At 37.8% G+C, this 26,022-nt stretch overlaps 1 protein-coding gene across 1 annotated transcript in view; it reads right to left on the minus strand.

Moving 5' to 3' along the window:
- LOC126455574 (fat-like cadherin-related tumor suppressor homolog) overlaps positions 1-26,022 on the minus strand; it is a 320,133-nt gene that overhangs the window by 39,222 nt on the left and 254,889 nt on the right. Inside the window, exons 5-11 of the mRNA XM_050091329.1 lie at positions 24,825-24,890; positions 9,026-9,118; positions 6,596-6,703; positions 6,252-6,353; positions 3,058-3,183; positions 361-451; positions 9-118 (exon numbers count right to left, since the gene is read on the minus strand). Of these exons, the coding sequence (XP_049947286.1) occupies positions 9-118; positions 361-451; positions 3,058-3,183; positions 6,252-6,353; positions 6,596-6,703; positions 9,026-9,118; positions 24,825-24,890 (696 nt within the window). The remainder of the gene's footprint in view (positions 1-8; positions 119-360; positions 452-3,057; positions 3,184-6,251; positions 6,354-6,595; positions 6,704-9,025; positions 9,119-24,824; positions 24,891-26,022) is intronic.

Here is a 26,022-nt window from a genome sequence, read left to right on the forward strand (position 1 = left end):
TAACATACCCTAACAACAAGAGTTGTAGGCTGCAGGAGCTCATCGTCAGGCACGGTTCTTTGCAAAATTACATGACCCGAACTTCTGTCAATTTCAAAAAATCTGTAATCCTGAGTTGCTGGAAGGGAAATCATATTGCATCCAATTATTCAGTAACAGATCAATTTGTGCTCCTAATATTAAAATATTTCCAAATGTCGGTTTCATGATCTAGTATGTGTTGAATGAAAACAGGAAATTACTCATTATTTACTAAAAATGTACAGATACCATTCAGAATTGTAATATAAATATTTAGTACAATATTTCTTTAACTCTGTTCTTAAGAAATACATTCTTTCACTACTAATAAGACCTCACCAGAGTTGAAAGTGTAATAAATAGGTGCATTGATCCCAACATCCTGGTCATATGCTGCAATTTCTCTTGGCAGGACCTTCAAGCGTGTTCCCTGTGTAAATACAGAGAATTCTGATTAATAATGTTATTTACCTGCACACGATTGTGGAAGCTTTACTATAATCTTTCTTACATTCTTGTTTTCCCCTCTTTGATTCCTAGATACTTCAACATTGTTTTTGTTATTAATTCAGTGCATGAACTGATAAGAACTGTTTACAGTATGAACTTTTCAGATAAAAAAAGGAGTCGATACCACTTTTATTAGAATGTAAAGAATGTTTCACAAATATTTCATTACCTTTCATTCAAAGTCAGGCAATTTGGTCTCTTCTGATGTCTACCATTTGTTAAGCTTTTGCTGGTATTTACAGCTGAAATCTCAGATTTTTCTCACAAGACATATCATGTCAGAGAGACTGAACAGGGCAAACCTATTGATATAACAACTGAGGATTTACAGGAAACTTTTGACAAAATTGACTGGATACTCTACATGAAATTTTGGAGGTAAAAATAAGGAGAGTGAAAGTTATTTAACATTATACAGAAATCATACAGCAGTTATAAGAGCTGAATGGCATGAAAGAGAAGCAGTGGCTGAGCAGGGAGTGAGACAAGGTTGTAGCCTATTCCTGATATTATTCAATCCTTACATTGCATACACTGTGAATGAAACCAAGGAGAATATTGGAGAACCAATTAAAGTTAAGGAGAAGAAATAAAAACTTTGAGGTTTGGTGATGATATTGTAATTCCACCAGAGGTAACAATGGACTTTGAAGATCAGCTGCATGAAATGTACAGTGTCATGAAAAGGTTATAAGATGAACATCACCAATAGTAAAACAAAGGTAATGAAAGTAGACCAGTTAAGTCAATTAATGCTGAAGTAATTAAAGTAGGAAATGAGACACTAAAATTAGTAGATGAGTTTTGTTATTTGGGCAGGAAATACCTAATAATGGTTAAGATAGAGAGGATGTAAAACTCAGGATGCCAAAAGCAAGAAAAAGTGTTCTGAAAAAAAAGAGAATTTTTTTATAAACTGTAAATATAAATAGTGCAAAGTCTTTCCTGAAGGTATTTTCCTGCAGTGTAGCCTTGGCTAAAAGGGAACCATGAATGAGACAAAAAGACAACAGAATCTTTTGAAGTGTGATGCTACAGAAGGATACTCAAGACTAGGTGGGTAGATTGGATTGTTAAGCGGGTACAGAATGGAACTGGGGAGAAAATATGTTCATTGCACAACTTTTCGCAAAATATGGGGCCAGCTGATAGGACACATCCCGAGGCAATAAGGATCTGAAAACGAAGGAAAGCTTTTGCAAGGAAGAGATATGAGTGAAAATTTGTAGATGGAAACCGACATTTAACTATAGTAAACAGGTTCCAATGGATATACGCAGCAGGAATTATGCAAATATGTAGAGGCTTGTACAGGAGAGACTGACAAGGAGAGCTGCATCAAACCAGTCTTCAAACTAATGTCCGCAACAGCAACGTGACAGGAAAGCACAAAATTTACCCAAAAATCGTCATAATAATGGTAAACTCATTTATTGAATTGTGTACATGAGGGAGTTTCATACCATACAGAGTAATATTCAACCCCTTGGAGTAAAAACAAATAAGCAAACAAATACAAGTGTTGTTTTAATGATTCATTAAAACACTCTAGACAATTTTACATTTCTGCTACCTACATAACATCTTTGCTGACAGTGGTGTGATATTTATAATTTACCTTGAAACAATGTTTTTTAAAAATTGTATAGTTTCATTTGTTAATAATTTATAATTATTATAGAACCGTTTTGAGGACTATTTATAATGTGTTATCACTGAACTACGACAGTATCTTCAAGCTTGATAATGTGGGTATATGATTTTCCCTATGTATAGCTGTGGGACTTTGCGACCAGGACTAGACAATCTTTAGGTACTAAGTGTTCAACAATTTGACAAAAAAAAAAAATAAAAATAAAAAATAAAAAAAAAAAAAAAATAAAAAGAAAAAAAAAAAGAAAAAAAAATTCAGTGTCAGGATATGCAAATGTCAGATTGTCATCACAAATCTACAGGACAGCAAAATAAGTGACAGTTATAAGTGATAACTGGTACACAGAAAGTGCAATGCTGTGAATTAACCAACTAATAATGAAAAAAAACAGTAAAATGGGTAACATGGATAACATGGTCCTAACAATAATACATCACATTCTTGTACAAACGAGCCACTCCAGAAGACAGATACTACATCACTGACATCTTGTGTGGGATCCACATGCAAGATCTCCCTCCCGTGTGTGTGTGTGTGTGTGTGTGTGTGTGTGTGTGTGTGTGTGTGTGTGTGTGCGCGGGTGCGTGCGCACATACGATTCACAACAGGCAACTTTTTAAGTATAAGTATTCCTAATGTCCACCATCAACAAGTCTGTGTGTCCTCGTGTCTCTTGTTTTTCTGAGAAATTAATTCCTATTTTTAGATCAGAGGTAAAGCTTCAACCTGGAAAAAAAAAAAAAAAAAAAAAAAAAAACCACACACACACACACACACACACACACACACACACACACACACACACACACACAGAGAGAGAGAGAGAGAGAGAGAGAGAGAGAGAGAGAGAGAGGAAAATTAATTATACCAACCTGTAATGGCACAATAGGCAGTTCAGCAGTGTATCTTTCATCAAAAAATTTTGGATTCTGATCATCTGCATCTATCACATACACATAGATGACAGCATCAGAATATCGAGGTGGCGATCCCTGGTCCTGAATTGTAGAAAACAATAAAGTTAAATGTATGTTATCACAACATCAGGAACAGCAAATGGATGATCACCTGCTGCGTATTTTTAAGTTTGTCAGAATATACACCAAAAACACATGAAAATATGACAAAAACCATGATTCCACTAGATTAAAAAAGGCAAAGGGAGCATACAGTTACCATTCTGACACAGGAGAAACTATCATGACTCTAGGCTAAAAAAAAGATTTCTATAGTTGTTCAGGATGGTCATGTATTTGATTAGAGCTGGTATTTTCTGACAGATAGAACAGCCATCAAACTGTGTTAGTGTTGTTCACGTTAAATGTTGTTATAAGGCCTAGTAGGGTACCTAATAAGCAATAACAATGACAGACACTCAGTGATCGCTGAGAAGGACATGGAGATGCCACATACTCATATGGGACAGCACTATCAGCACCTGGCAGGGATTGAAAGAGGCATCACTGAGGGTCTCCATTTGGCTGGCAGGTCAAATTGTGCAATATTCAGATTGTGGGGCATTCAGATGTGACAGTGGCCCAATGTTAAACTGTATGGCAACATGAGAACAGGCATACTCATTGTCAAAATAGTGGTTGACCAGGAAGACAACTGTGATATTTTGCACTGAATACATCATAACCCCTTTACATTTTCATCTAACATATGATAAGTCTTAAAGGACACCCTGCAACATTCCATATCATCTCATACCATCGGTCAGAGACAAGCAGCAACCGGAATTACCATCTGACACACAGTCTGACATTAAACCACAACACAAACGACTGTGTTTGGAGGGGTACCATGGCTAGGACATGTGGACTGTTGATGAATGACATTGTATTGTGTTCCAGTGATGTATCACAGTTCTGCAGGTACGTTGAGGTACTTCTATGATCAGTAAGATCCCCATATCTGTCTTCAATAGCAGATTTGTGTGATGAGCTCTGACATCAACTCTGCCCCAGAGGCCAGAATTCAGGATATCAGGAAACAGTTACAACAGCTTTCCTTTCCAGCTCTCCTAAGGAGAGGATACAATGGCTTTATGACACTCTTCCCAACTGAATAAGTGCATGTATCTAGGCCAGAGAGGGTACATCATCATACTGTTAAGGGGGTTCATACTGCTATGTTCTTTGTAAATCTGATTCAATTTTGTAAGCAGTGGAATAACACCATGTGCCCTCTAAATGTATGATGTTTCATAACTAATTTTTCCCCGTTTTTCATATTGCCTTTGTGGTGGCACATATATAAATATTTCAAAATGTAATCTGTGGTTCAGTTTAATGTAGTTTTCACAAAAGCTTTGCTAATCAAAAATTATGCCTATATGAAAATAACAGTTCAACATGAAAAACTTTTAGTGAGCCACTTCTACTTCACTAATTAAGTCACTACAATTTTGCATAATTTATCATTATGTTAAAAATTTTCCAAAATAGCACGAGCATGGGCTTCCCAACATAGATGCCCAAGATGGTTCTACAAACTTTTCTGATTTCCTAATCCATAACACATTTCCTAAACCACATTACTGCCTTAGCATGTAGTCCATCCAGATTAGCAAAATTGAACCAGGATGTTTTACCAAATGGTTATGTAATTTCTGAAATAAGAATCTGCACACATGTCAGTCTTGAAATAGCCAGACACCTCCCAAAATAATCAATCCTGGAAGCCCTAGTAAACAAGCAACATCTCTGTTCAGTGTCTATTATAATTTTACAAACAAAGCCTGCGAGAACTGTGCACCATGCTAACTTTTTCATGTTAATCCCTCAAGACTGTAGCTTGCAGTCTGAAAGCTCACTAGAAAAACCTGTGTCAAGTGTGCTGCCAGTTATTACTCACTAAACACCTATGAGCACACTATCCACAAGAATGTCTGATTAGCTACCATTTAACATCTGGATTCGTGATTGGTTTATCAGTTGATTCTTTCACTGATGTGACTTCACTGGCAACATTATCTTCCCAGAATGAAATTTTCACTCTTCAGAGGAGTGTGCACTGATATGAAACTTCTTGGCAGATTGAAATTGTATGCTGTACTGAGACTCAAACTCGGGACCTTTGCCTTTTGAGGGCAAGTGCTCTAGCAACTGAGCTATCCAAGCAGGACTCATGACTTGACCTCACAGCTTCAGTTCCACCAGTATCTCATCTTCTACCTTCCAAACTTCACAGGAGCTCTCCTGCACTGTTTTGTTTCATTATGCTACCACTGTGTCAAGTCAACATTGTTTTTACCGATTGTTGTGCCACAGATCTGAGATGATGATACTAGGTTTGTGTTCTGTAAAAACACAAGAACATAAAACTGTACCTGGCTACCATATTGTTTACAGCGCTAACAAATGCAGAAAGAACCAATTAAATATAACTACTGTGTAAAGTAGTCATTTGCAGTCACAGAAAAGAATTTTCAGCTATTTCACCAAGCCAGCAAATTACAAGACCTTGAGCATTTACCATGATGTGCAGGCAGGTAGGGAACAATCACAGCATGTGGTGACCCATGGTTTCAGATCATGTTGCAGAAGAACTGAACAAGATATTGAAGTGACAGTGGAGGAATTTATAAAGATGAACAATGGCATTAAGATCAACAAACATTCAAAAAATATGAATAGTGACAGTCTATAATTATTCAGTGTGGCATTTTTTTGAACAAAAAAATTGAGTGTAGAGCAGTGCCTGTAATAATAAGCCAAGATTAACCTCAAAGCTGTGCAGACTAAAAACAAATGCTCCACTAAGAATTTGTGAAAATAGATAGTTCAATATTTGAAAAGCCTATTTTTGTAAAAAATTGGGAAATTTGAGGGTAAAAATATTGAATCAATTTACCTGTACCAAAATCTGTACCTCATTCTTCCCAAGAAAGAATTTAGTGTTAAACACATAGTCAGTGAACAACAAATTAAATGTGATTGTTATTTTCTAGATAGAAGCACACATTTTTGTCAATTAGTTCATAAATGTATTGGATATTTAAAAGAGTTGTTAAACATGAGTCCTTATGAGATTATGTTAAATAAATAATGTGCCAGTTTACCTGTGCCCTTATTGTGAGTGTAAAATTTGACAGTGTCTCATAATCCAGTGGACGCCTCAGCAACAATGTTCCTTCCAAAGGGTTTACAAAAATAAAGTAGTCCTGAAAATTACACACCAGAATTAAGAATCTGCAACACTATTTATTCTGTGGCCACCCTGCCAATTAAATATGCAGTTAACTATCACCAAGAAAATAAGCACAAAAAGTCCTTTTTTCGATACATTGTGCATGTACAGTAAAGTAAATACCACACAAGCAACCAGTTTTAATATAGTTTATTATAGTGAAGACTGACTTTTCTGCAGGCATAAATTATTTCTAAAAGTAATCCATTAACTCACCGAATGAGGTCCTGGAAGTACTGAGTAATGGACTGTAGAGAAAGGGCCTTGCTGGTCTGCATCAATTGCTTTTACACCCTGCAGGACTCTTGTGCCAACAACAGTAACCTGTGACATAATTCTTTCCTCAATAGATAGCTTTAGATAATGGCAAGGCAATATATAACCTTTTATCCAAAAGGTATACAAGAAACTGATTACACATTTCTGTTGCTCTAGTTTCAACTTTATTGTAACTAGGCATAAAAAGACACTAGTCATATAAATATCAATGTATTATCTAGGAAAAGGATAACTGCTAGTTACCATAAAGATGATATGTGTAGTTGCAGACAGACAAAACAAAAAATACTTCTTCAGAAAAGAAGAGAGACACAATAATTTGTAAGGACTAATATTCAAATAATTAAAACACTTTGAAATATTATGTATTTTAAAATTTGATTTATAAAACTCAATAAAATTAAATTACAATGTTAATTTAAAAACACAGAATTTCCCAAGAACTCGAAAATTCCTACAATTCCTTGAGAATTCCATGTTTTTTCAGAAGAATCACCAACGTGCACACAAGCAAGCACAGCTCACACACATGTGAGTGAGGTGTGCTTACTTGTATATACGTGCGTGTGTGTGTGTGTGTGGGGGGGGGGGGGGGTGATTTTCTCATATGAAGAAGCCTTTACCTGAAAGCTAAATGTTTAACAGTCTTTTTATTGTGCCTATCTGCAATGCAATGTGTTATCTTTATGGTGAGTAGGAATCTATCCTTTTCCCTAATATTAACAATGTAGGAAAAGATAGATTGCTAGTTACTGTACAGATGGCACATTAAGTTTCAGACAGGTACAATTAAAATCCACTTACATGTAAGCTTTCTGCATTTTGGTATGAGCTGCCAGAGTTGGCGGTCATGTGTGCGTCAAGTGCGCTTGCTTGTGTGAATGAATGATGTGTGTTTCTCTTTCTCTGATGAAGGCTGTAGCCAAAAACTTATGCCTGTCTGCAATTTAATGTGTCACCTTTACAGTAAACAGCAAGCTATCTTTTCCTACATTACTGATATTCCCAGCTGGAGTTTCCATTGTCTGCTTTTTACTAATATTGTTGATATTCCAAACTAGAGATTCCAACATTAAATGTACTATTTACTTATTTCAGCCTCATTATTGCTGAATAATCAGTAGCAGAAATAAAACGCCTTCATTCAAATGAAGTGTTACCAACTTATGTGTCCTAATTGTATTTATTAGACGGTGATGAAATCTGCGAAAGAGGCAGTAATTTTCAAGGACATTTTTACAACAAATTAAAAAAATTGTTATAACTGAAAACTGCAATAAAAGGCTGAAATATACTGTAATAACAGCAACCACTTACCACTTTTAAGTGCTTCAATTTGTTTATTTGTGCTGTATTTAAAGTATTCTATGTCAAGAACTATCAGCTCAGTCTAATTACAGTACCAGCATAACGTAGTCGGCCAGAGCAACGTAGTCAGTTAGCTACTTGTGTGACTGGTCATATTCATATTCATTATAAATGTTATGTCATTAAATTATTGTGTGTGTCACAACACTTATTAAAACAGTGTACATATGCAACATGGACATTCATGGATGTAATTATTATTCAAGATCTATGGTACACAAAGACTCAAATAAATTTGTCCTCTTTAGTACCCTAGGTTAAAGAATAGTGATTGGCAAATATTGATAAAAATTTTTGAAATTATTTATATTAGCATTGAAATTATTCTAGTGAAAGAAAAAAGTGAGCTTCATTTTTCTGCATTCAGGCAACACTACTGGAGTTCTATTTAGTTTATCCATTTACAGCGATAGTCTTTCCTTTTGTATGAGCCTAGTATCGAACACTTTCATATGCACTATTTGAATTTATTTATTGCAGACACAATTTTGTCTTAATTTATTTTTGTATAAGTTTTATACGGCATAAATCCGTAGCCCAAGAGCTGAATGGATATTTTATTTGAAATAACAGAAACCAGTAGAAATTAATAGTCATTTTAGTCAAGTAAATGCCTTTTTACTTGAATATATTTCAACAATATCACGTTTGCAGTGAGTAACTCTGTTTATAGGATACCTACTATGTGTATTCCATTCCAGTTTAACAAGTTAACACTACTAACTTTATTTGGTACAAGAAATGTTTTAAATAAATGAAGCCTTGTACTAGGTTGTATTCTGTGCTCATGTAATTATCTAACATCCACATGATCTACTACTATGAACTGAAAGAAATGTGTGACACTCACACTGGGGTGATGTACACAATGAGTAACATTTCTTACTCCAAGTAATTTAATTCACTGTATTGCAACAATGAGTTACTAATGGTATATTTACAGTGAGCTTGGTTCTTTTATCAATGTGAAGATACAAGAAATACAAAGAAATAATATACCTCTGATATGTTGAGTATGTAAGGTGCGTTAATGAACTGAGGTGTGTTATCATTGACATCTGTAACTCTGATGTTCACCGGAATTACGAATCCCTGTAAAAGAGAGTGGTAATGAAATATATATTATTTTTTAACATGCATACAGTCTATTGTTAACAGCAATATACTGATTTCTACCAATATTTAACTGTAAGGAAAATGTACAAGGGAAAAATCACCAAATATTAGCAGTTGGCAATAACGTGAAGTCAATAAAGCATAATCAATAGGAGGAAGAGTAGCATTACAAGATCACTGATTTCCTGTTTTTGCCTCAGGTCACTGTGCTCTCTAAAGCTTTCCTGATGTAAATAATATTGATGCTTCTGGGCATTATACTGGATGGTATTACTGAAATAGGTATTCCACCAATGAACCAAAGTCTGTCATCTGCTGTATTCACAACTGAGCCTACATGGTCATTCCATTTCATATCCCAACAAATTATTACACCCACATATGTGTACAAGTAAGTCAGTTCCAACTGTGGCTCATTGATAGTATAAGGGGCGTTCAAAAAGAAACACGCCAGAGGCATAATTACAGAAAACGGTACCTGTACGTTAGAAGTATTGACCCTGGCTGTTGCGACACTTGTCCCACTGTGACACAAGGCAGTGAATAGCTGTCTCATGAAATTCCCAGGGCTGCAATGTTAACCAGTTCCACACATACAGTTGGACTTCGTCGTCCAATGTGTATCGTTTGCCCCTTAGAGCCTTTTTAAGGGGGCCAAAAATGGCATAATCACAGGGGGAGAGGTCTGGATTGTATGGAGAGTGGCCAAGAACCTCTCATTTGAATTTCTGCAAGAGTGCCGCGACTGTGTTGGCCATATGACGCATTGCATTGTCGGGGAGCAGAATGACCTCCCGAGTAAGAATGCCTGGTCGTTTTGATTTGATCACTTTGAGAAGGATGCTCAAGGTTTGTGAGTAATGCTGGGCATTCACTGTTGTCCTGTGCTGCAGGAAGTGAATCAGAAGGGGGCCATATTGGTCAAAGAAGAACATCAGCGCAACCTTTCCTGCACTCGTGTGGACGACGACGTCCAGCTGTATGTGCAGAACTGGTTAACATTGCAGTCCCCGGAATTTATGAGACAGCCATTCAGCACCTTGTGCCACAGTGGGATAAGTGTCAACAGCCAGGCTCAATACGTCTAACATACAGGTACTGGTTTCTGTCATTATGCCTCCGGCTCATTTCTTTTTGAACGCCCCTTATATAGTCATCTAAATCATCTGCAAGAAATCTGAGGTTACTGCTAATGGTCTGCAAAGTCAATTATTCGTATATACAACATGAACGGCAAGGGTCCCAATGCGCTTCCCTGGAACACTACCGAGCTTACTTCCATACCTGTCGATGAGTCTACATCAAAGATAACATGCTGTGTACTACCTACCATTAAATATTCAATCTGCTTGATACCCCACACGATCATATTTTCAATAATAAGTGTAGGTGTGGTACTGAGTCAAATGCTTTTCAAAAGTCAATAATGCAGTAATTTAAGAGTATCATGGGTTGTCATTTACTTAGAATTATGCAAGCTAATTTTTGATCTTTCTTTTTCATGCCAATTAATTTTTACATCCTTTAGTATGGTATTAGCTGTTAGCTACTGGTTCACTTGCACATCATCAGTTTTGTTATTACGAGTGATGGTGACTAAGCAAGCTACTAATTTTGTGAGATGTCTGTGTATGTAGTGGTGTAGAGACGTATGTATAAAAATGAATGCAGTGCTGGTACATAATGAATGTGTTTCTATTATTTTCCTGTATGTCAAACCTCGAAATATGAATTATATTTTCTAATTATATATAAAGACTGCCTTGATTCATTACAGTCATGCAGAAGTGGAGTTTTTAGGGATTCCTCTGGCTCACCTAGTGCTGGATGTGATATTTTGCCACCAGAGCAAGACATACCAACCATTTTGTATTTTCATTTTAATTCCTTATGGTGCCTGCATTTCTGATCCACTTGATATGAAGACTAATTTATGATTAACGTGGTCAATTAATAGATTGTAATCAAAATGCAGCCTCACTAAAAGCCTCCCACATTCCACATATAAAGGTACAGCTCTGTCATGTTGTTGTTGTTGTTGTTGTTGTTGTTGTCTTCAGTCCAGAGACTGGTTTGATGCAGCTCTCCATGCTACTCTATCCTGTGCAAGATTCTTCATCTCCCAGTACCTACTGCAACCTACATCCTTCCAAATCTGCTTAGTGTATTCATGTCTAGGTCTCCCTCTACGTATTTTACCCTCCATGCTGCCCGCGAGTACTAAATTGGTGATCCCTTGATGCCTCAGAATGTGTCCTACCAACCGATCCCTTCTAGTCAAGGTGTGCCACAAATTTCTTTTCTCTCTACTTCTATTCATTACCTCCTCATTAGTTATGTGATCTACCCATCTGATCTTCAGCATTCTTCTGTAGCACCACATTTCGAAAGCTTCTATTCTCTTCTTGTCCAAACTATTTATCGTCCATGTTTCACTTCCATATATGGCCACACTCCATACAAATACTTTCAGAAACGACTTCCTGACACTTAAATCTATACTCGATGTTAACAAATTTCTCTTTTTCAGAAACACTTTTCTTGCCATTGCCAGTCTGTATTTTATATCCTCTCTACTTCGACCATCATCAGTTATTTTGCTCCCCAAATAGCAAAACTCCTTTACTAGTTTAAGCATTTCATTTCCTAATCAAATTCCCTCAGCATCACCTGACTTAATTCGACTACATTCCATTATCCTAGTTTTCCTTTTGCTGATGTTCATCTTATATCCTCCCTTCATTACACTGTCCATTCCGTTCAACTGCTCTTCCAAGTCCTTTGCTGTCTCTGACAGAATTACAATGTCATCGGCGAACCTCAAAGTTTTTATTTCTTCTCCATGGATTTTAATACCTACTCCAAACTTTTCTTTTGTTTCCTTCACTGCTTGCTCAATATACAGATTGAATAACACCGGGGGAGAGGCTACAGCCCTGTCTCACTTCCTTCCCAACCAGTGCTTCCCTTTCATGCCCCTCGACCCTTATAACTGCCATCTGGTTTCTGTACAAATTGTAAATAGCCTTTCGCTCCCTGTATTTTGCCCCTGCCACCTTTAGAATTTGAAAGAGAGTATTCCAGTCAACATTGTCAAAAGCTTTCTCTAAGTCTACAAATGCTAGAAATGTAGGTTTGCCTTTCCTTAATCTTTCTTCTAAGGTAAGTCGTAGGGTTAGTATTGCCTCACGTGTTCCAACATTTCTACAGAATCCAAACTGTTCTTCCCCGAGGTCAGCTTTTACCAGTTTTTCCATTTGTCTGTAAAGAATTCGCATTAGTATTTTGCACCTGTGGCTTCTTAAACTAATAGTTCAGTAATTTTCACATCTGTTAACACCTGCTTTCTTTGGGATTGGAATTATTATGTTCTTCTTGAAGTCTGAGGGTATTTCACCTGTGTCATACATCTTGCTCACCAGATGGTAGAATTTTGTCAGGGCTGACTCTCCCAAGGCTATCAGTAGTTCTAATGGAATGTTGTCTACTCCCAGGGCCTTGTTTCAGCTTAGGTCTTTCAGTGCTCTGTCAAACTCTTCAAGCAGTATCGTATCTCCCATTTCATCTTCATCTACATCCTCTTCCATTTCCTTAATATGTCCTCAAGTACATCACCCTTGTACAGACCCTCTATATACTCCTTCCACCTTTCTGCTTTCTCTTCTTTACTTAGAACTGGGTTTCCATCTGAGCTCTTGATATTCGTACAACTGGTTCTCTTTTCTCCGAAAGCCTCTTTAATTTTCCTGTAGGCAGTTTCTATCTTACCCCTAGTGAGATATGCTTCTACATCCTTACATTTGTCCTCTAAAGCCTAGCTGTTTGTCATACAGCCTTTAAATAATGCTGTCGTCGTGAGCCTTCAATCGCCTTGGAAGTTATAAGAGACGCATGATGCTCAGTGTCTAAAATGTGACGGGCTTGTGGCTGTTCTGCTGTCTTTGCAGCTTTTAAGGCTTTTACGGCAGCCTGACATTCTGCATCCAATTTCTGGCAGACATGAGATGGCTCTGAGGCTTGTTGAATTCCAGTAACTCTCGTGGCTTGAGCTCTCTTAGAGCCATGTGCTAAATCCAACTTAAGTTTGTGAGGCTTAGAGTAATAGTTTTAAGTATGGTTCTCAGGCTTACCATCTAATTTTACTGTTATATCTCCACCAAAACTGTTTGGATTTGCACTGTCACGGAATAATCTAGAAAAACAGAGTTATTGACCATCATGCCAGCATTGTCTGCACCCCCCTCATGTATACCATATTTAAAAATGTTAATAATACCAAAAATAACGCAACTTTCTAAAGTAGCTTACGCTCTTTCTCAAGGTTCAAACTATCTCTATACAAAATTTCATCGGAATCAGTACAGTGGTGGAGTCATGAAAACTTGACAGACAGAACTACTTTTGCATTTAACAATACCAGTATTAGTGTGAAAGTATGGATTAAACACATTGAGAATTCAATAAGCATTGTACTGATTACATTGAATCATATTATGTGGAACATATCAAACAATGAATGTCTTTTCACAAATATGATAAAGTTCAAAGGTCAAACTTAAATAGCTTTCTCAAGGAGTAATTATTGTTCCATATTTCATGTCGTATTCTTCAAACCAATAACTATGTTGTGCTACACACTGACTAAAGCAGCCCATGTTCTTTCTCAGCATTCAAGCTATCCCATACCTTTCGCATTTATAATATTAGTACAGATCTGAAAGTATATCAACACCAGCATTTGAAAATACAACACTGTTGGAGACATACCAACTTGAACTGAACTCTTTTTTTTTTAAAAAACCACTAATTTGTTGCTATAAAATTGTCTTGCTTTGTATTAACAGTTTCCAGAGACATGCAGTCTAGGAGACATCCAAGCTGTGGTCTCACAGACCATTAGCATTTATTGTTACTCTGTTGCTAATGCACAGTGGTGGGGTAGGAGATTACAGAACTGTGTAGTGGTACTTTCTTGAAGTTGACTTTGTTTCCTTTGTCAGTAGCTCCTTGAATATGCCACGACCTATACTATTACTGCTTCATTTGCGCAAACACTTGGGACTTGGCATTATGGACTCATTAGCCAGATCTACGTCTACTGTTCGTGTTATGGATCCTGACTGAGGATATTGTTTTAAAATAGTGTGAGGACAGTTTAGGAAGTAATGCTGGGCCAGATGGCGACGAAAAAACTTGAAAGCGAACATAATACAGTATAGGAACATTGTGAAAGTGAAGACGAGTTTATTTTGCCGCCTGTGAATTCCTTGAATGAAATAAGTGATCAAAGTGATGAAGACAGAATTGTGGAGACTGGATCTTTAGCTAAAGGTTCTGCTAGACATACATTAGGTCAAAACAAATATCATTGGTCATTGAAGCCTCTTCCAAAGATGGACAATGGCATTATTTTTCTGTATGTTGGACATAATTGGAGTGAATGCATTTGTCCTCACAATTCCTATAAATATAACGCTCAAGTGAACTGGTTTAATTGTTGAAGAAGCTTGTAAACGTGTTGGTAACACCACAGATAAAAAGTGAGAAAACAAGTACCATGCACCCCACGAACTTCATGGATCCTTCACCATGTTTTGGGTGTAGCAGAGTGAAGAGTACAAATCATTGCAGAATGATTGGAAAAAAGCGAAACATGCTCCACATGTGACCCAAAAAAGAAGAGAAAAACATCTTATATTTGCCATTGTTGCAAGAAGCCAATCTGACTTGAAATCTGTACAAAAATTTCCAGCAAGTGCAAAGAAAACCTCCGAGAAGGAAACTAAACACCTAAGAAGTACTAGAGTAATTTTCTTTTTATCAATGTTTTGTGGGAGTTTTATGTTTTATTATTACATGAATAATAAACAGTAAAAATACAGTAAAAAGTAAAATTTGGAGCACAAATTACTTGAGTTTCCATAGTATTAACATCATCATTTAATATTATGTTCATTTTGTATAGTTTTCTGCTTAAATGAGGTTTTTTTTCATAAAAATTAACTTTAAAATTTATCTGAATATGTTTGTGTGGGCTATTAATGCAACCTTTTAGATAAAATCGGAACTGTTCCTCTGAAATTTTTGAATGCAGTATTTACGGCTATGTAAATACAGCAGTCACTCAGACCGCACCTGGGACAGTGTGTGACAAAAAAAATGACAGCTAAGGTTTAACTTTGCAGACAATGCAACAATGTTTCATCAGGCTATTTGGCTGTATCAGAGTAGTCTTCCTAAGGTAACTTACAACATCATAAAATGTTAAGAAAATATATCCTGATCAGAATATTTTTTTAAAAAAGGGAAATATATATCTGAATAACAATCTTTAATCATCCAATTACTTGTTTTGCCCAACACTAGGGGTTACAGCAATACTGTGTCCTACTTTAATTTTCTCTTGTCATTTCATATTATAACTTAACTAACAAAAATGTTCTACACTGTCAAGTGTATTGGGTGGAGTAGCTAGACAAAATCCAAGGTTCAAGGCCATGCGGACACAATGTGAGGAGTAAGATGTACACTGCTTTGCAGCTCTTAATTCAGCAGCCACCCTGGTTATCAAGGTCTCAATGCTGATAAACACTGCTTTACTATTTTTGCTACTTCAGCTGCCTTTTCCCCTCCACACACTTTCTGCCTTTTGCCATAACATAAATAGATAGTGATTCAGCATACAGAGAAGTCAAAACAATCTAAGTGAAATTAAAGGCAAGGGTTTGAATGTTGAGAGTGCATTGGAAATTCAACTGTTAGACACAGAGGAGAGAGCAGATAGGTGGAAAGCACACACTGAAGGCCTCTACAATGGAGATTACTTGCCTAATGACATGATTGAGGAAGAAATGGGATTCAGTATGGAAGACAAAGGTGATCCATTATCTGAGCCAGAGTTCAATAGAACTCTGAAACACTTGTAATCAAATAAGACAAAATGGATAGGTAACATTTCTCCAGAATTTCTGAAATCACTGAGGGAAGTGGCAATTGGTGATTATTCTAGTGGGCGTACAGATCTGTTAGTCTGGAGACATACCATCAGACTTTTCGAAAAATATCATCCCTACAATAACAAACATAATGAGGGCAGATAATTGTGAGAACTATCATACAAGCAGCTTAAAGGCTCCTGCATCCAAGCTACTAAAAATCTATACAGAAGAATTAAAAAGAAAACTGATCTTCTGTTGGATGAAAATAATTTGGCTTTCAGAAATGTAAGGGCACCAGACAGGAAGTTCTGACATTGCAACTGATCATGGAAGCAAAACTTACGAAAAAGAGAGAGCCAGTCATAGGAGTTGCTGAGCTGGAAATAAGTGTGACAATGCAAGATGGTGCAAAATGTGCAAACTTCTGGCAAAAACAGGAATAAGCCAAATGAAAGACGAAAAATACAAGATGTACAAGAACAAACAGAGAACAATAAGAACAGAAGACCAAGAATGAATCACTCAAATTAAATAGGGTTAAGACAGGAATGTATTTTTCTGCCACAATTGTACATTCCATAAACTAGAGGAGCAATGACAGAAATAAAAGAAGGGTTCAAGAGTGGGACTGAAATTCAGGGTGAAAGAGTATCACTGATAAGATTTGCTGATGAGATTCCTAACCACAGTGGAAGTGAAGAAGTATTACAGGAACTGCTAATGAGTACAGAATAAGGTTTGAGAGTAAACTGAAGAAAGTCAAAAGTAAGAGGATTGGTAGAATTAGTAAAAAAAGCTGCCAAAATTTGGGACCACAATGTAGACAAAATTAAGGAAGTTTCTAGAATGAAATTTTCACTCTACAGCAGAGTGTGCGCTGATATGAAACTTCCTGCCCCGTGAAAGGCAAAGGTCCCGAGATCGAGTCTCGGTCCGGCACACAGTTTTAATCCGCCAGGAAGTTTCAAAATTAAGGAATTTTGCTTTCTTGGAAGAAAAATAACACATGATGGACAAAGAAGGAGGAGGACACAAAAAGCAGATTAGCACAGGCAAAGAAGGCTTTCCTGGTTGAGAAAACTCAGCTAATATTAAACACTGGTATTAATATGAAGAAGAAATTTCTGAGAATGTATGTTTGGAGCACAGCATAGTATGGCAATGAATCACGGACTGGAGGAATACCAGAAAAAAAGAGAATTGAAGTATTTTGATGCGGTGATATAGAACAATGTTTGATATTAGACAGACTGATGAGGTAAGGAATGAGGAGGTTCTCTGTACGATCGGCAAAGAAAAGAACATACTGAAAAAACTGACAAGAAGAATGGGCAGGATAATTAGGATCTATACTAAGGCATGTGTACTAGAGGGTGCTGTAGAGGGGTAGGTGAAGACAGATATTGGAATACATCCAATAAATAACTGTGGACCTCGGGTGCAAATGCTGATCGAGATGAAGATGTTGGCACAAAAGAGGAATTTGTGGTGGGCTGCATTGAACTATTCAGAAGACTGACTTGAGAGAGAGAGTCCTCAAGGATGTCTTCCAGCAATAGTAATCCTCACTGCCTAGCTGTAACGAGAAAGTGCCCTATCAACATACTGTGTAATATTAGTGACACCATCAGATACATTACTCATGTCCCCGAACATTAATTGTTATATTAACATAAGTTTAAAACATTGTTTGTCTGTTTGTCAAGTCTGCCATTTCTGTCGAGTATTCAATTTCATTCAATTAATAGAATAAAAGTCAATACTGGATGGTGTAGTGGCATGATAGACAAGGTAAAAGACAAATTTCACTTGTTTTCTTTATACTAAAAAACCTAAGCAACAACAGCAATTTGACTTTAAAATAAGTTCACTGACTATGAATAACTTTGCTTTAGCAGTGTATAGTATGGATGTACTCCCCACTAGAGACATATGAAAATTTGTGGCAGACCAGGACTCAAACTCAGATTTTCCACTTGACATGAGTGGTTGCCTTAACCATTAGGCTATCTGTGCATGCCTCACAGACTGGCCCAACTTTCCGTATGTTGCACTGTCTATACATGCCCACACCATAGAATCCTACATTCTTTGTCATCATCAACAATATCTGTTCATCCAGATATGCAAGTAAATATTGAATTTCGAGGCAGACAAAAGATGATAGCACCATAGTTCTCGATTTCTCATACCGTTATTCTCACTGGTTTGGGAATACCGAGTACACATGCAAGCATTTGGTGATGAATGTCGGAGGCTGTGGTGTAGGAATGTAGACTGTGTGACATGTGGAAGCTTGGATCAGTTTGGGAGGTGTGCATGGATAGCCTAATGGTTAAGGCAATCACTCACAATAAGCAGGAAATCCAGGTTCAAGTCCTGGTCTGGCATAAATCCTCACATCTATATCTAACACTTGCAATCAGCAAACTTTTTTTGAAGTAATTTCGGACAGCTGTCTATCGTCAACAATGTCTGTTCAACCAGATATGCAAATAAACAATTTCAATTAACATCAGATATTTTCATTATAGGATAATGATTTAATAGGCAAGGCAAAACTAACATTATACGTACATTATGTCATTTAGTGGTCTGATTGTTACAGGAGGCAGGCCCATTGAAAATTATATGAAAGGAAGAAAAGGAATTGGGTTTTTTATTAACTACACAATGTATTTTGGGAAGTATATGCCTTTGTCTTGTTCATAATTTCATCAATTGTTTAAATACTTTTTCTTCCCCTGGTGGTGTATTTTTCCTTTAGTGATCACACAACCATTCTCTGTTTATATAATTTCTCTCTATAAATCAGTATGCTATTGATGAGTTGTTCCTCTGTCTTTAATATGTTGCACAGCTCATCAGGGATCAATGTGATAAATGCGGTGTCCAAGTTCTGCTCCATAAGATTCAAGATCTGCATTGTACATACTTCAGAATTCAAAATGAAGAATATGCTACATGTGCAAAATTGCATCTCTGAGGAAAGTAATAGTGCAACACAACGTAAAATACAATAAACTGTCGATTAAATATCAAGAACTTGAAGTGAAGTGTAAGGTGTAGAATGGGAAATAAATAGTAAACACCCAGACCATGATCTTGTTATCCAAGTTCCAAATGTAAACAAGAAGTGGTTTTCACTGGAAAAGAGAACTAGGAAAAGAAATCTAGATGTAAACTGTGCTATAAATCAAGGGTCAACAGCAGACGGTAAAAATATGCAGTCATGAGTTGTGTGTGATCCAAGTCCAACACTGTCACATTCTGTATGTAAACAGACCAACTTGACACACACAGAAAATGCATCAGTACATGAAACAGAGTATGCTATAGTGTGAGTGTGCCAAACAAAGAAATGGTGATAAAAAAAACCTTGATAATCACTTAGAGCTGTACACAATTAATGATTATAGCAAGGATAGTATGAAACAAATCAAAAGTAAAGCACACAAATGTGATATGCTGCTGTGGCACCTATCAAAACAAACATTTCAGGTTGTGTTCACACTGAAAAATGCACCATCTCCACAGAAGAACCAAAAGAATCATTCGAGACATGAAGAAAAGAGTTCTTGTGCTAACAGAGTCATGGATGATATTGATTAGTTCTGAACTAGATGGTACACATGCTGTGCAATGTATCATAAAGCCCGGTGCATCATTATATGAGGTGATAAAAAACGTAACAGAAGTGACTGAAGACTTTGATCAAAAGATACAGTAATAGTTTTGGTGGGAAGAAATGACTGAGGACAATCAGCTATAGCAGTATTACGAACTGCGCAGTCACAATACTTTCTCCAGTTAGCCATAAGACTAAATAATTTTACGTACAGTATCAGACAGGCATAACAAACCAGAGATAAATGAGAGTATTAATTTATTTAATAGAATACTTGTCTTCTCTGTGGGTAACTCCACTTTCAACAAATGTGGGACAACTTTCAATTTTGCAAATGAGAGAGCTAACAAGGTTTCATTTTAATATCCGTGGGATGTATATTAACAGTTTAGACAAGGAAAAGATTTGTTCCAGGTATGCACAAATAATGAAAAACATGATGAGGTGTACTCAATACAGAAAGATTAGAAAACTATCTTCATGAAAATGATCAAAACATTACAAATAAGAAATCTGAACAATGCACTCTACATGAAAATAATGCAAAAAAAACAAACGCCTCTTGATAGCCAAGACAGACATCTTTTATACGTAACACAAAGGAAAATACCAATGTGAAAAATCACCAAAACGGATCTATCAACATGCACCAAAATATTCAGTCCTTAAGAAGTACATTTGTATGTGTAGAAACACTACTGAGTGACGATGATAGCCTGACAGTGGTGTGTTTCACAGAACACTGGCTCCATGAGCAGGAAATACCTCTGCATAATCTATACAACTATTCAATAGCATTACACTTTTGTAGGCCATTACAGAAATGGGAGCAACTCATATACATGAAAAAAAATTACTCTTAAACATTACAAATACCAGAGCTGATCAAGAAAAATACAGTACTGAGTGTTTAGCACTTGAAATTGTAATTCAGAATACAAATATACCATCAAAGTCTACCATTCACGTGACAGAAGTGTCAAATCATTTTAAATAAATTAGATAGTGTGTTAAATAAGACAACTAGCTGTAAAGGAAACAACAAAATTGTACTGTGCAGCGACTTCAACATTGCTTACAGTAAGATACTGAGACTGAAAGAGGATCTCTGCTCAACTCCTTGTCTCATACAATTTACATAATGCAATCAGTGACTATATCAGGACTGCTACAAACAATGCTTTTACTATAGATTATATGGTCACCAACATAAAGGCAGATTACTATAAAGTAATTGTTATAACCTTTAATCACCAATAATTGCGTGAATATTCAAACACACTCACTTAGAAACAATAGCTGGTTACATGATAACAACTCAGTATCTCTTATTCGACTGCCGTGCCGTGACATGCGGCCGGCGCTGTTCGTAGCTAGGTAGCGCTCCCGCGCTCAGCCGAGTTGCGGAGCGCTTCTATCGCCGTTTGCGCGTACCGTCGTGGCACTGTCACAACACTTTTCCCCCCTTGAAAAAAAAAAAAAACACTCACTTCCTTGGCGACATGGACAGTGCGGAGACATCCATGGCCTCTTGTGAGGCCCCGAGAAGATCCCGCGGAGAGACACGAGAGCATGGTCGAAAATGTCCAGGACGGAAGCTCGTGCGTGGAACGTGCCTCCTGGATGAGATGATGGGTGAAAACTCCGGAGCAGCATCCATAGGTGTCGTGGACCTAGGGGTGTGCTCCAGCTAGATCGGTCCCGGAGAAGGCAGCGTCGCGACTGGGGCCGGTTCCGGCATACTTGGAAGCGGTAGCGACATCAGCTGCATCAACACGTACGGTAGATCGGCAGCAACGACAGGACTGGCTTCTTGGGCTGGTGGAGGCGAAGGAAGCGGCGGTGGCACCGGCGTGGCCACCACTCGTGGGCGCATCTGGTTGTAATGGCGAACAACCATGCCGTCGTCCGTACGTATTTCACAAAGCCGGCGGCCGCGAAGAGCATTGACCACCCCTGGAATCCATTTAGGGCGAGATCCATACCCTCGTGCCCACATGTCGGCACCCACCGAGTATTTTCCCGCACTAGGGGACACAGCACAAGGCCTGACAGGGTGAAGCAGGTGCAGTAGAGTGCGCGGTTGGCGGCCATGCAAGAGTTCAGCAGGGTTGCGAGCACCCAGAGGCGTGAAGTGATAAGAACTCAGAAATTGCAGCAGAGCGTCATCTGTGGAAAAATCACTAAAGAATTTTTTCATCTGGCTTTTGAAAGTGCGGACAAGGCGCTCGACCTCCCTATTTGATTGCGGATGGAAGGGCGGTGCTGTAACATGATGAATCCCGTGTCCAGTACAAAAATCACGGAAGGCCTGCGAAGAGAACTGAGGGCCATTGTCCGTGACGATCGTGGTTGGAAGACCTTCTAGCGCAAAGATTTTGGACAAAGCCAGCGTCGTCGCCACAGTGGTGGGCGATGGACATCGATCAACAAACGGAAACTTCGAGAAGGCGTCAATCAACAGTAGCCAATAAGTACCGAGGAAGGGGCCGGCAAAGTCAGCGTGCACCCGTTCCCATGGCTGCGCCGGATCAGGCCACGGAGAGGGCATTGTACGAGGTGCAGCCAGTTGTTGAGCACAGTGACCACAAGCAGCAACCATGTGGGCGATGTCCGAATCAATACCGGACCAATAAACGTGCCTGTGGGCCAGGAACTTAGTCCGAGAAATACCCCAATGGCCTTCATGCAACAGTTTGAGAACAACTTTGCGAAGAGAGGCTGGCACCACGACCTGTGGAGATGCGCCATCCGTGGCCAGAAGAAGAACACCATCACGAACAGACAGACGAAGGCGCAAGGCATGGTTGTTGCGAAGGGGATCCGATGCCCAGCCCTTGGTCCTGTCCGGCCAACCCCGTTGAACAAAACCGATCACCTGACGCAGGACCGGGTCCCGCACAGTAGCCGACGCGACCTGCAAACCTGTAAGTGGAAAACCCTCGACCGCACGATGTTCTTCCTCATCAATGTGGAAACAGAGTAGTTCATCACGATCGAAAACCGGGTCGGGGCCCATCGGCAATCGTGACAATGCATCAGCATTGGTGTGCTGGGCCGTGGGGCGATAGTGAATCTCATAGCGAAAACAAGACAAGTATAAGGCCCCACGTTGCAGGCGGTGAGCTGCCTTATCCGGAAGCGACGCCGATAGGCTGAACAGAGAGACCAGCGGCTTGTGGTCGGTGATGAGGTGAAACTTAGAACCATACAAAAAAAACGCTGAACTTTTTTAGAGCATAAATGATAGCGAGCGCCTCCTTTAATCACCAATAATTGCGTGGATATTCAAACACACTCACTTAGAAACAATAGCTGGTTACATGATAACAACTCAATATCTCTTATTCGACTGCCGTGCCGTGACATGCGGCCGGCGCCGTTCGTAGCTAGGTGGCGCTCCCGCACTCAGCCGAGTTGCGGAGCGCCTCTATCGCCGTTTGCGCGTACTGTAGTGGCACTGTCACAACAGTGATAATAACCGATCAGACCTACTAGAAGAAATTCAATAAAAATCAATACTATTTGTGGACGACACAAACATTTAAATTAAGGGAATGGATCTAGAATAAGCTACAAATGGAGCTGAAAGTGTATTATGTGCACTAGAAAACTGGTTTAGAAATAATAAACAGATTTATATATAAATCATAAAATTCAAAAACAATCGACCAGAAGATAACGAGTTATTATCACAAATTAAGAAATACAGCCTTGAATAAGTACCATGTGTAAGATTTCTGAATTTTCACCTTGATGCTAAATTAACATGGACAGAGCACATCAGTAGTATAAAAAGTAAATTAAATCCAGGCCGCTAAGCACTACGGAAGTGAGGCAAAATTTCAAGTATCAAAGTTCGCAAAAATGCTTTACTTTGTGCACTTTGAACCAATAATATCATCGGTACTCATTGTACAGAAAAGGGCTATAGGCATCATGATCAATGCAAAACTATGAACAAGTTTTACACACACACACACACACACACACACACACACACAACATGAAGCAAGAAACTGTTGGAAACAGAGCAATAGAACACAGGACAAGTCACTACAACATAAGTGTAATGTACATGGGGATATAATTATCCAAGTGCCTTCCAAACAGCATCAGCAAAGTGAAGAACATTAATACCTTTCAATTTTTTTCTGTAAATGAATTTACTGATTATTGCAAGGAAAACTAAAAAATGTAATGAGAAGTAACCACCATTCAATTCAAAAAATGATATAAATGTATGTATGTAAGTTTAAATGTGAGGGCAATAGTCATTTACTGTGAAAAAATAACTGAATACACTGTACCATATCATAAATGTATTATGCTGTAATTTGTGCTGTAAATGCTCTAAGCTGCAGAAAATTTTTATTGTATAATAAAACTGTCAAAGTGTGTATATTCAACGTGTATATGTATTGAAACAACATGTATCAAATGAAATACACCAAATGGCCAGATACATAAATAAATATTCTAAAATGTTCAAAAACATTAATTAATAGATGAGAATACCCACAAAAGCTCAAGAACATTTTAGAATAATCTTCAGCCACTGTGTGTGTGTGTGTGTGTGTGTGTGTGTGTGTGTGTGTGTGTGTGTGTGTGTGTGTGTATGTGAATCACATTGCCGTGTATGTTGTCAAAGAGCGGGCAGGGGGTTTAGGGGGAGAGACAGAAAATGACTTTTCATGTATTTGCACGAGTGAGACATGACTGAATTATATATCTATCACGCGTTGCATGTAATATTATTATATTTAACCAATTAAGTGATATTCATCATAAGCACAACTGATATGAGCAATGCTGAACTGATATGAGCAATGCTGCACGAAGTTAGTGGAGGAAGGGGTTCAAGAATGATGTCCCACAAGATATTTCATCTGTTCCTGTTTTTATTATTACACTCAATAAAACACTTTCAAAAGCTGTTCCATTACAAAGCATTTTGCTAATGTTTTCCACATTTTGTAATGTTATTTTATTGTATTTTATTATATTTTATCTTTTGGTGAAATCATTCAAATTGATTACCAAGAATCAGCTTTGAATTCAATACTACCTACTTTCCTTTATGAACATTTTCAATATCATACTGGATACTACTCACAGGGTCTGAAGTCCTCTTGCGTTCACATATGACACTGACAAATACTGAAGATGGTCCATCCACACCCTGAAAAAGAAAACTGCATTTGAATCATATGAAACAGAATGCTGAGTGTTCAGCATTTCACAACAGTTTTGAAAGGAGTTTGTTTTATGACTGGAGCAAATAAACTAATGAAATTACAAGTTCAAAGCAGTAATTACATACAAGGCTTTCTTCAGTCTAAATGTTTAATTTGTGACTAAATTATCAAATGTTTTTCACCAATTATTACCAGCAAAATATCAAGAGAAGTACTCAGTTTCAATCATATGATGAGAAATTATGCCTGGTAGTGCCCACTGTGCTTTTTAAGAGGAGCAAGCAGTATGCTAGTACTGCACTTCACTTCACTTCACTTCACCCTATGAACCTCATTTACTATGACAATGGTAACGAGCATCACCATTACCGTTATCTACAACTGGCAGCTACAAAGATGACAATATTGACAATGTTTACATACAGGCAAATGATAACACTTGATTCTAAGTCAAATCAAGACCTTTTTGCCATTCTTTCCTTTTCTCCTTATTCCATCATAATCATTTTACATCCATTCAACATTATTTAATGCAACATAAGAGCTTCATACTGATAAGCAATTGTAAATGAATCAGATACTCAACAACAGATGGCTCTATTTTTGTAGAAAACTGTTGAATGTCATCACACTTCTAATGACCTAAACAAGTACAGTGGAATCTCGCTTAGTGAGCACCTCCCTTAATACGCAATCTGCGTAATGAGCAAAATAAACTGTAAAAAAAATGACTCACTTAATGAGTGATGTTTTGCATAACGAATGGAAGCAATTTAGTGTGACGTCACCAGCCATTTGTACGCGGCGTGAGAAACATTCAACAATATGAAGACCTTTCGTTGTCGGCAGTTGCATATGTACAATGTCTTAAACTTGTGTTCACACTGTGTGTGTGTGTGTGCGTGTGTGTGTGTGTGTGTGTGTGAATGAAACTTATCATTATTGAAACACAACATACATATGGTGAGAGCATTGCTGTTTAGCATGCACATACACTCAGCCTATACCAACTATTTGCACTATCCACAAGAGCAAGGACAAGATTAAGGAGACTGATGCTTCAAAGGAAGTGAAAAAGAGTATCTAAACAATGGTTACATATTCTAGATGATGTAG

The sequence above is a fragment of the Schistocerca serialis genome, chromosome 2 (assembly GCF_023864345.2).
Source record: "Schistocerca serialis cubense isolate TAMUIC-IGC-003099 chromosome 2, iqSchSeri2.2, whole genome shotgun sequence".
In the NCBI taxonomy this organism is placed as follows: Eukaryota; Metazoa; Arthropoda; class Insecta; order Orthoptera; family Acrididae; genus Schistocerca; species Schistocerca serialis.